The sequence below is a fragment of the Danio rerio genome, chromosome 4 (assembly GCF_049306965.1).
Source record: "Danio rerio strain Tuebingen ecotype United States chromosome 4, GRCz12tu, whole genome shotgun sequence".
In the NCBI taxonomy this organism is placed as follows: domain Eukaryota; kingdom Metazoa; phylum Chordata; class Actinopteri; order Cypriniformes; family Danionidae; genus Danio; species Danio rerio.
The window spans coordinates 29986117-29998623 of NC_133179.1; the positions used below are offsets into that span (position 1 = coordinate 29986117).

A 12507-nucleotide genomic window follows, 5' to 3' on the forward strand; every position below is an offset into this window, starting at 1 on the left:
CATAATGAATGCGGCCCTAAAACGCATCCTTATCCTAAAACCATGTATCATGATAAGCATGTTCATGTTGCCAGATGCGCCACTTTAAACGTGGGCGTTTTCGTTCTCATGACAGTAGTCACTATACACTGTGTTATTTACACTAATCTGCTAAACCACTAAAAGCATGAAATTTTGGGCTGCTAAAGACTTTTTTTCAAGCCCAGCAAAGACCAACAGAAAAATCCCCCTAAAATGCAATGCAAGTATAGTTGGTGTTTAAATAATGGTAAAAGTGCATACATGTGGAAAAGTTGACAACACAATGCTCAGGGAGTTGATATAATGTATGGTTGACGTTTTTAGCTTAACGTTGTTATGTAGTTGCAGGAGTGTTCAGTATGAAAGCTTGATAAATGCATTTTATAGTTACTTAATAGTGTCTTTTTGATATTTTGCAATGGTTACTGCTATTCTAACCAGCTCTTTTAATAATTACAAGATCTTGTCTTATCATTTGACATGCTGTTATTATGTGTTCACTATATTCACAGAAACACAATAATTTCTCAACAGGATGTTTAATTACAAGTATAGATAAAATAGTGTGGGAGAGTAAAGGTTTATGGTTAGGTTAGTGACTTGTTCAGAGATCTAACTCAACTCTATGTACTATATGAGGAATATACATACATACATTCATTCATTTTCTTTTCGGCTTAGTCCCTTTATTAATCAGAGGTTGCCGCAGCTTATCCAGCACATGTTTTAAGCAGCGAATGCTCTTCCAGTTGTAACCCATCACTGGGAAACATCCAAAGACACTCATTGACACATACACTACAGACTATTTAGCTTACCCAATTCACCTATACCACATGTCTTTGGACTTGTGGGGGAAACCGGAGCACCCGGAGATAACCCATGCAAACACGGGGAGAACATGCAATCTTCTTGCTGTGAGGTGATTGTAACATTAGATACAATTTTCACTTTTAAGTATAGTTGTTTTTTGTGTGTGTTTGTGTGTGTGTGTGTTTAGTGATGTGTCTGCTCTGCCAGACTAGTGTTTTGTTTCACAGCAAATTTTGATTCAGTTTAGTCTTAAAGTCTTTAAGAACTAGCTGTACCTACAATTTTTTTAAAATATAGTATGCAAGTATATACCAGTGTATTGATGTTTTACATTTTACATTGATAATGGCAGGCTGCTTTCCCACAGATGAGTTGCGGCTAGAAGGGCATCCGCTGCGTAAAAAACATGTAAAACTCAAGGCTTGGTTGAGCACTGTGTGTGCTGCAATGGTTTAGCTTCTTAAGAATAGATCGTCAAGCAAAATTGCTCGCTGTAGTGTTTATTTGTACTGCCATCTACATGACTTTTTGATAAGACTCTATAGAATCTTATAAACTTGTGCAAAATGAACATCTAATGTCAACTTTTAGCATTGGATTGTATTGAGGAATTAGTAAATATGAACTCAACCTCATTGAATTTGGCGTCTCGCATGGCAGCTAGGTTAAAGCCCTGCTGCTGGCTCTCATAGCGCAGGATCGAAGAAAGGAGGTGGTAGGTTGTCTTGACATCATTGCCATAGAAAGAAGAGGTCTGGTCGGTTGCGTTGTGCAACATGCGAGCGATGTCTCTTGATTTCTGGCCATCCATTAAGGATTCGTTGCGATGCAAATCGTCATTCTGGTTAGAAAGAGGCGAACAAAAGAGATATTTCAACACAATATCACAGTAGTTTGTAACTGATTTAATTTGTATAATCTCATCGGTACATTGTAGTATGATTTGCTCATCCCAGTGATGACTTTGTTTAGGGGTGGGTAAAAATCGCTTGTTTTGTGTAGATTTATACTACCTAGACAATTTACTGCCAATATGTAAAGGAGTTACATTCAAGATCAAGATAGATAATTCCATAAATAGCGTAAACCATTGGAAATGAGAACTGATTATCAAAACATCGATAGATGTACCATTTTCTTGAGGTGCGAGAATGTGATGGTGGTACAGTTGAAGAGTTCAGGGGGCAACCATCCTTTCTCATCATTGCAGTGCCTGACCGCTGTGCCTAAACATATTAAGAAAACAACAGATCATTTTTAAACATTTGATAAATTTATGAAAGAAATACATTTTAGAAATACAATAAATTCTTTTACTGAAAGAATGGTTTCAAAGGTTTCTCAAGACCTCATTCCAACAAGCTACTGGGTGAATGTGTCTTTATACAAGCGCTGCCAAGCTGTGTCCCAAAATGCTTTGTGTTTGCCAACCAGCTTCCTCTGGAGACAAGGCCTCATTAACATTCAGTTACCCCACCAATGAAAAGATCTAACTGCAGACTTCTGCCAATGAGAGGTCTTTGTTGACAGTCTGGGTAATGTAAATGTAGGCCGAGGCAGTGCCCAACGACAGAAAGTCACTGAAAACACTGGCATTTGAAGAAGATTCAGCCCATTGTTTCTCTTGAATGAGAACCAGTGTAGCAGGCTAACAAAATCTAATGTGATCAAATCGACAATAAATCAAGAATTTAAACCTTTTGGATAGGCCTGTCATGATCAATCAGTTTTGTTGTTGTGTTATGTCATATAAATTATAGCAATTGGTGTTATTACTGTCATTTTAGGACCAATGTAGGTCCCTGTTTATATAATGAACAAATAAATAGGCATAACATGTTCAAGGGACAAAACAACATGTATATGCACTTGTAAACGGACTTTAATGTTCATTGTTAATCGTTTCTCATATGGACTGTAGCTATTTTTCAGTAAAATGTGAAAATTCTCCCTTTCTTTACTTGCTGGTAAGCATTGTAGATGTCCAACAGAGGTTAAACTCATAGTGCAATCAGCTAAAACGTAGCAGATGCTCACTGTTAATGGCCTGATGGCCAGCATATATTGAGTCATTAAAAATGAGCATTGTACGATAAGTCGATGTATTGATTACTGTGACCTAATTGTAAACATCTAAAAGTTGTAGAAAAAGGTAGCGATTCAAAAATGGATGATAGATCAACAACCGAATAATAGCATAATGGTTGAAATAAAATAATTGATGCACCACATAAGATATAAAAAGTTGAACCCTAAAATAAAATACAAAAAGTTATTGATTAAACCTCAAATGTGTCTGTCATTTTTGTTCTTTAGCTTAAATACAATAATTTTGTGAAGATAAAAAGGCCTGTTTCACTCACCAATAGATCCCTTGGGGCAATTCATTGCCACAGGGAATCCAAAATTAGTCCTGGGCCACCAGATTCCAGAATCAAAGGCTTTTGGACAGCCCTCATATCCAACTAGTAGGTAACAACACAGAAAACATTATGTTGGTACTTTATATATATAATTTCTGCAAAAAGATACTTGAATGAACAAAAATTGGTACATACCCTCACAGCCGGTGCTAGTCACTTCAGAGAAAGGGTTGTCACAGCGGTTGCACTGTCGCCCAATCACACCCGCCTTGCAAGGGCACTGTCCCGTCTCTGGGTCACATGTTCGCGAGTTGGCGCCCAAATGAAAGCAGTCACAGGGGAAACAGGTGTCACTGTCTTTTGGCTGATAGTAGTTGTCCTGTGTGAAAGAAACACTGTAGTAATGTAACAATCTCTAAAGTTCAAAATAAATTTGACTTCATGTTGTGTCAACCACATTTACATTTACCCGTTTACCTCTGACACTTTCGTTTATGTAAATGAAAAAAAATTTGTTTTTTTTTCTTTTGCTTTTTTTTTTAGCAGTAGCAAGTGTTCCACATAATACCTTCATGTTGTGCCAACACAAATCATTTAAGTTGACTTTTGTAAGAAAGCATTTTTACAAATTCATGTGGAAGGCACATAGAACATTCAAGTTGTCCCAAAAAGAGTTTTTTTTGAGAGTTTTTTTTTTCCCCCTTTGTCTCACAACGCAGAGCACTTTATGGCTAAGTGCGTAATATAAAGACAGAATGTGGTGTAAGGTTGAGAACATCTTCTGCAGCCTGTTGGACAATCGAAAAACTTTAATCTCATTCTACTAACTTAGAATGAGCTAAACAAACACAATTCTTGAGGTTTTTTAGGCACAGCTTAATTGTTTTATGTTCAGTCCACTTAAATTTGTTTAAACCGATTAACTTAAATGATTTGTGTTGGGTGGGACATGATTGAATTTTGTGAAATCCTGTGTTTTTACATTGTATGCTAGTTTTGTACCCTGCATCTTTCCAATGCCAATGGACACAATATTGCCTCTTTGCTTTTTTTTTTTTGATAAGATTGGAAAACATTTAGATTCTATTTTCGGTTTTGCGATTTTCCTTTTTTTTTCCACAATGGATTCATTAATACAAATCAGACTCTGTCATTGGTTTGTGTGCTCAACAATTTTATTTATATAATGAGCATAAAAAAATGCCCACACAAATTACAGACCTTTAATCTTCAATCAAAACATCAAAAAAAAAAAAAAAAAAAAAAAAATATATATATATATATATATATATATATATATATATATATATATATATATATATATATATATATATTACTAAGACAACAAGCTTAGAGAAGGTCATATTGAAAGAACCTATGTATAAATAAATACGAATAATAGTATAATAATATACCTTGCAGCGACATTCTCCAGTAGTCTTATTGCAGTCAGGATTGAAGCCTTTGCTGACATCACAGTTGCAAGGACCACACATGGGGTTTCCCCACCAACCCCGAGGACAAGGTTTTTCAACTCTGGGTGGAGAAAACACAGTCATTAATAGTGTGATGAGGTACAACAAATCTGAGACCACTACACTGAAAAAAGACACTTTGAAGCAACTTTAAAAAAAAGTACTGTAATTTGTTACAGCAAAAAAAAAAAAAAAAAAAAAGGTAGCATTTTATTTTAAAATGTAATTTAATCTAAATCAAAAAATATTTATTATGGTCAAGATATTTATATTCACACAAAGTAAAAAATGGCTTACATACATTCTTACTGTGGTACAACTTAAATTTTTAGGGTACCTAAGTACTTCCTTTAATTTTTTTTTTTACTTAAATTAGTAGAGAAGTAAGTAGTTTCTTTGAAATCAACTACCAACACTGCAATTACTTACTGTAATCATTTAGAAATTTCTTGATTATTTATTAAATACATAATGCCATAATAAACATGTAACAGTGAAATAAAGTAAAATATATGTTTAGTTTATAAATCACAATTTATTTAGTTTCCCAATTTCTGTTTAACGGAGAGAAGATTTCTAATCGTAATAGTTTTAAAAACTCATTTCTAATAACTGATTTATTTTATCTTTGCTATGATGACAGTAAATAATATTTGACTAGATATTTTTCAAGACACTAAAGCAGGCATGCTAATTTATTATAAATTATTATAACTGACTATCTCGCTCTTAAATCACAGATCCCTCAATTAAATAAATCTATGTTAAATAAAACATATCTATCAGTGGCTGGCAGGATTTGTCATGGTGTAGGGATCAAGTGATTATATGTGCAGGTTGGCAGACTTCAGACGATAAGTAAAAAACCCAACACTGAAACAGGACGGGGCCCGTTTGTGTGACTCTCCTCTCAATTAAACATCTTTTGACATGGTTTTCATGGGTGGCCGTGGACTCCTCTACAGGTGTATGTACACATGGTTTATCCTGTGCTTTACTTGAAAAGCAGGTGATTTAGAAAAGTAACATTCACCAAACGACTCTAAAATCTTGGTGGGAAAATAGGTCAGCTAGGTGCATATTTGGAATTGTAAAATAGATACGCTCATCAGCTTAGAAATAAGATAAGAAACGTTGTTTAATGTCAAAGGTTAATTAAAATTAAATTGCTGCACAGCATTTTTAAGTTAATAGCACTTTAAAAAAATGTGACTAGTAGTGTACAACAAGTTGCCTTACAATTTAAAGTTGAGCCAACGTTTTATTTTTTTACACAGTGTCAGAGATCAATACATATCCATTGTGGACACTAAAATACTTAACATTCCTTTTCTACAGTTCTCTCCTTAAAAAAGTGCAGACTGCAGGGCCGCATGGTGCTTATTAACCGAGCGTCAGCTGCTAGCAGCGTGTTTGGGGCTTAATCTAATAGAGGACAGTCATGTCAACAGAATGAATGAGGAACCAGAGCGAAAAAATGCCCCATTTGTGAGTGATGAGGCAGCGTGACATTCATTGATCTGCCGGTTAAGCAGAATAAATGTGAGACAGAAAAGAAACTGTAATAATTCTGCGGAGCTTGTGTAGACTTGTGTTAGGGTGTATTGTGCTGTTGTCCCAACATTGTGGAGAAGAGCCAACACAATACCAGACACTCCCACAAACACAAGTCTCTGGAATCAAGATGCAAACAATTCTAACACTTTAGGTTAAGTAACAATTCACTCCATTTATTACTGGCTTATTACCTGTCTTAATTTGAAAGTTTAATTAAGCTAGTTGGTTTAAACATATGCCTATACATGTGCATCAGCTTTATTAGAAATAAAGGGTTGGTTCACCCAAAAATGAACATTTCCTGTTAATTTACTCACCCATGGGCCATCCAAGACTTTTTTTTGTCCAGTAGAACACTGAAGTTTTTAACTGAATCTGTGGTTGTTAGTGATGTATGCAATAGCAGTGAAAGGTGACAAGTTTTTTTTATAAGCATAAATTATAATAAATTATAAGATTATAAATAAACCCATATAAAAGAGTCTAATAATAATAATTCTTAAGCACCAAATTACCATATTATTGAATTATTAAATTATAAGATTATCAATAAACACATATAAACAAGTCTAAATCAATTGTCGTGGCTCCTGAAGACACACTGACATCTTGTGAAGCGTAATGATCGGTTCGTGTAAGAAGATAAACATTACTGAAAGTCCAAGTATGCGTGCTTTCGTTATCAAAGCGCCCAGACTTCAATCAGACTACAATCGCACATGTGCCAATATCTGTTTGAACCAGCTGTGGATTAAAGCTAATAACATTATAAATAATGTTCAAATTCTTTTTTTTTTTATTTAGAATAGAATAATAATTGAATAATAATAATAATAATAATAATAATAATAATAATAATAATAATAATACTTTTATTTATAATAAATATTTTATAAAAAGTATTTATTAAAATAATATATAATTTTTATAGATTTACAAATAAATGGGGGTGTGGTTTGGTGTGGGCGGGGCTTGTTGGCATAAGGGCGGGGCATAATTTCTCACTCCAAGCTAAAGCCACAAGTTATCAGCTCTGCAGTTGGTAGCTTATCCCAAATGCTACTTACTTGTTCTCACAGTACTGTCCATAGTAGTCCTGACTGCACTCGCATGTGTATCCGTGAGAAGAGCTCGGTTTACGAACACATGTGGACAAATGCTCGCACGGGTTAAGATGACAGGCATCAACGCAGTCTCTGCCGAAGAAACCTGCGTATGTGTGTGACATAAAGACAGAGAGAGAGAGAAAGAAGGCACTGTATGAGCATGTGTAAATAATCTCCAATCAGTGCGTCTTTATATTGCAGTTGTTGTACCGGGATCACAGGTGCAGGTGTGTTCGTCTGTGCATTGGCTGTTCTCAGGACAGTTGATGGCATCGCAGTTTTCGCTCATGTCACAGCCATCCTCCACGCGGATCTTTTGTGCATGGTGCATGTTGATGTTAGCTGTACTGGTGGCCGTTTCCCCCATCCTGAGACCCTGTGACATGTGTATCAGCTTACATGTAGACTTGAGGATTTATTACTTTTTTTCTCAGCTATTTGCTTCATGGTTATTCATAGAGTGCATTATCATCATAGAATATGGTAAGATTTTGATTGTAAACTGTTCAGACAAATTTTATTTGTTTTTATAAAATTTAAATTATTGTCTTAACCTTTCATAGGAAATTATTATGATCATTATTAATAATAATTCCCAAGCACAAAGTTACCATATTATAATAATTTCTGAAGACATGACAAATTACAAGATTACAAGAATTAATATAATTTTAAACATTAGAATAAAATCATTTCAATAAAAAAGAAATATTATTTTTGCATTGCTTGTGTGTTAAGGAAATAAGTTTCCTTTTTCTGGGCACAAAAAATGAATTAATCTGAATCTATCAATATTTATAACACATCTGATGTATGTTTATGTATTTGACTAATGTGGAACATACTGAAATGCTTATGAATTAAATATAAATGAATACTTTCATTCTTCTTCTTCTTCTTCTTCTTATTATTATTATTATTCTTCTTATTATTATTTTGTGTATTATTATTATTATTATTACTATTATTATAAATAATATTTTTGCTTGTCTTTAATAATTATTTTAAAATAATTTATATTTATAATTTAAGTTTATAATAATTTAAAATAATTATTGATTTTTTAAAATTCTGTTTATTATTATTATTGTTAATAATAATAATAATAATAATAATAATAATAATAATAATAATAATAATAATAAATACACTAAGTATTACAGATACATTTCCCAGTCCTTTTTTTTTATTACATATCAAAACAAAACATGTATTTAACGAACTTGAATAAACTATATACTTCTTTTACCATCAAAAATCAGCTTATTACACTTTAAATTTAATTCACAACTGCTACTAAATATTTTGGCCTCACCTGCATGCATCCCTTAAACCCCTGCTGGACAATGTCACGCTGGCCCTGAAGTCCACCAATGAAAAAACTCTTCAGTTTGAGTCCAGGAAGCTCATTTCCTATCTCTACTGACTTCTGTAAAACACACAAAAGCATCATATTATGCAGGTTTAATACAAGAACTGCTTTGATTTGTTGAGCCGGTGTGCTGCACTACTGACCTTGAACATGTCGTAGTCCAGAAACACCTGTGCCATGTACTTTGTGTCCTTCCCATCTTTGCTGCTCCTCAGCTCCACGAGCAGGTGATGCCATTCCCCGTCATTCACTCGGACATCTGTGAAATCCAGCACGGCCACCTTCTGCTCTCCGAGAAGCACTTCAAACTGCACATACTTGTCTCTTATCTTAAAAAAATCATGGTATATAAACATATAGTTTAAAAACCAAAACATTGCATTAAAGAAACACTCCCTTTTTACATTTACATTTTTTTAACCCATTCAGCCAATCCCAGGTCTGACGGGAGCCCTTTTATCTTATCCTAGCATAGATCATTGAATCAGATTACACTATTAGCATCTTACTCCAAAAAAAAACTAACAAAAGATTTACATTTTTTTTTATACATTCAGCCAGTCTCCAGGTCTGGCCGGAGCAATTTTAGCTTACCTTAGCATAAACCATTGAATCAAATTAGCCCATCAGCATCTTGCTCAAAATAAAAAAATAATCTAAAAAATTATCAAAAAAAAAAAAAAATATATATATATATATATGTATATATATATATATATATATATATATATATATATATATATATATATATATATATATATATTTTTTTTTTTTTTTTTTTATGACTGCCCTTTAAAATGATCAATTTATCAAAATAATGAACTATTTTACTTTTTTGAGCGAGATGCTAATGGTCTAATCCGATTTAACGATTTATGCTAAGCTAAGCTAAAAGGACTGAATGGATTCGTACATGGTTAAACTGAAATGTTTTACTCCAGGGGCCCCAAATGAGATTTCCAAAGGAGTAGAGTTTCTTTAAAGGCACAATATGTATATTTAATTGATAAATTACCTATGTAAAGCTTGACTCTTTAAAAATGACAGAATTATCAAAACTCTTTTTGTTTTGATCAAGATGCTAACGATCTAATCCAATTCAATAACTGGTGCTAAGGTAAACTAAAATGATTTAATGGATTCAAATTTAGTAAAACTTTAGTAGTCTTTAACTCTTCGTGGCTTGTAAAATGAGCCAAAAAAAACACAGTTTTCTTTCCCTCTTAGGTCCCTCAGCTGAATGAATCCCGAGCCTGTTAATCTTCCCTTCTGGACCAATCCAGTGCAGTTCTGTAGATTTTAACTTCGATTGGCATCCCCTAGTGTTTGCGCTCTTTTGTTTTGATTGTGTTGTGCACTACTTATTTTTATTTCTTTAATATTTTCAGTTATGGTGTAATCTAAACTTATCACAAACAGGTCTAAACTCAACACATTTTAAAAAGAGTTTACAATTAGTTTTGAGGGGGGAACAGGTAACCAGGTCATGTAACATACAGTCTGCCAGTAGCTGAATAAGTATTTAGATATGGAAGAAGGTGAGTGCTGCCTTTTTTGTGTGTTTATTAATAAAGTAGTGTATTTAATAGTGTCATATATTCCAAATATTTGATTTAGATTTTTTGAAGGTAAGCTTAAGAAGGTAAGCTTTTTGATTCCACTCTTGTTCCTTTCCCCCATTATTAAGCTATTTTTTTTTCATTTTACTCTTTTATTTATTTATTTTTGCATTGTTAATTGCTGATACACGGCTGCTGTTTGTTGGCTTTACCAGTCTGACAATTGGATTAAATGAATGTCATCTTTTTGTTCATTTCTACTCACCCCTTTTATCCAGCAATAATATCATTTTCTAAATGTTGCATTTTCTCGCCTAGACACCTTATTAAATCGTAACACAATACAATTATCCCAAATGTTTAAAACTGGAAGTAGTGGACTATGGCATAATAAAGGTTCTGCTGCTTTCATGCGGCGTCATGCTTTTCTCTTTTCATTAATTGCTTCAACATCTTGTTTCACTTCACTGTTTTCAGTCTTACATAGCTTCAAACTACCATGATAAGTATAGAATGCTTTACTTATCCATCAATTTGATTTCTGCAGTCCCAAAATCAAGTCCCGTAGGAGGTAATGAAAACTACCACTCCCATGACTTCACATTTAGTCATACCGCTATCAAAATATTTCTTTGTTTGTTGTGAATACGAGCCATCTAGTGTCCAAAATTACCTACTGTACATGTATCCAAATTCATGTCAATTAAGAATATTTTTTCTGCCAATTGTTTCACTCACCAGAAGGTTGATTTGGGACGTGTCACCGGCATTGACCTGCATCAGGGTTGCTGTCTGGCTTGTTTGTCTGGTGCGAAACATCAGGGCAATGTACCAGGGCACAGCAATGGTCATGTCAGGATCATTCCATAACATCATGGCGTGACCGTCAAAATGCTGACGTGAAGGCATGTCTGCAAGAAAGAAATGGTTTGTAAATGTCCAAATATATTAAATTGAGTGTGTTTTATGAAAAAAAAAAAAAAAAAAAAAAAATATATATATATATATATATATATATATATATATATATATAATAAAAAAAAAAAAAAAAAAATATATATATATATATATATATATATATATATATATATATATATATATATATATATATATATATATATATATATATATATATTGTGAAATAGTAATCGTTTTGTTAGAATATCTGTGATGATAATGGTGGATTACTCTGTTTTGTTTTTTTGTTTTTTTTTGGTTTACTTGTGGCCATCGACATGATGCTATTTCATCCATAATATTTGATTTTATAGGTATAACACATTTATTTCATATTAATATCGGATCTTAAGAATCTTAAAATCTTTTTAAAATGCTCTTTAGAATCAGGATTGCCTATCTCTAATTATAAATAAATAGCAATAACAAGCAGAAAGTCATAAATTGCAACTGCAATGCAAACTAAAAGCTCCCACCCAACCTGATCTTCCTGTATATCCTCCTATAAATGATATTAACATATGAAAAACACTGCTCTTGACTCTTGACTTTTTAGTTTTTTTTTTTCCACTAGCACGTCCTTTGGCATAATATCTGGCCTCCATTTAAATGTACTGTGTAGACAAAATGATTAGCCTAACCATAGTCCTAACCCTAACCTTTTTGTGAAATTTTTATAATTTTTTTCAAATATTTGTAACAAAGCAAAGGTATTTTTCCAACACATTTTATACAATATATTGTATTCATTTTTAAAAGTGCATTTTAATAACAATACTTTTTGGTCAATTGTTTTTGTTTAATTCCTTAATCTGAATGGAAAATAGAAGACAGGGAAAATAAAACGGCAGTAAGCCAGAATAACAGAAGTGGATCGGATGCACAATTTTTTTTTGACAATTTCATGTATAGTTTAATGAAAGATTATTGTTTTAAAATGAATTCTATTTGATGTAATGTTATCCTAATTTTGAGGCATTTTATTTGGTAAATTACCTGTTATTTATAAACAAAAAAATCGAATGAAAGCGAATGGAGTGAAGTGTGTCACTGTATTAACTAATTTCTAATTAGTAATATCTTTTGTCTTTGCCATGATGACAGTACAGGATATTTTACTAGTTGTTTTGATACTAGTAATCAGTTTAAAGAATTAGCTATAGGTTTATTAAGTAAACTAGGCAACTTAAGCCTAATCAGGCAAGTCATTGGTCAAAAGTGGTTTCATCAGTATTTTGACAAGTACTGTATGTCATAACACCTATAACAGTTAATGGAGTGTAA

General features: G+C 32.9%; 1 protein-coding gene across 8 annotated transcripts in view; it reads right to left on the reverse strand.

The window, feature by feature from the left end:
- celsr1a (cadherin EGF LAG seven-pass G-type receptor 1a) overlaps window positions 1-12507 on the reverse strand; it is a 141741-nt gene that overhangs the window by 23681 nt on the left and 105553 nt on the right. For all 8 annotated transcript variants that reach the window (XM_073947235.1, XM_073947236.1, XM_009300462.5 and 5 more), the window contains 10 exons: window positions 11005-11177; window positions 8851-9036; window positions 8651-8764; window positions 7546-7711; window positions 7297-7438; window positions 4613-4733; window positions 3393-3576; window positions 3198-3299; window positions 1966-2060; window positions 1466-1675 (listed from right to left, as the gene is read on the reverse strand). In XM_073947235.1, coding sequence (XP_073803336.1) covers window positions 1466-1675; window positions 1966-2060; window positions 3198-3299; window positions 3393-3576; window positions 4613-4733; window positions 7297-7438; window positions 7546-7711; window positions 8651-8764; window positions 8851-9036; window positions 11005-11177 — 1493 coding nt within the window. The remainder of the gene's footprint in view (window positions 1-1465; window positions 1676-1965; window positions 2061-3197; window positions 3300-3392; window positions 3577-4612; window positions 4734-7296; window positions 7439-7545; window positions 7712-8650; window positions 8765-8850; window positions 9037-11004; window positions 11178-12507) is intronic.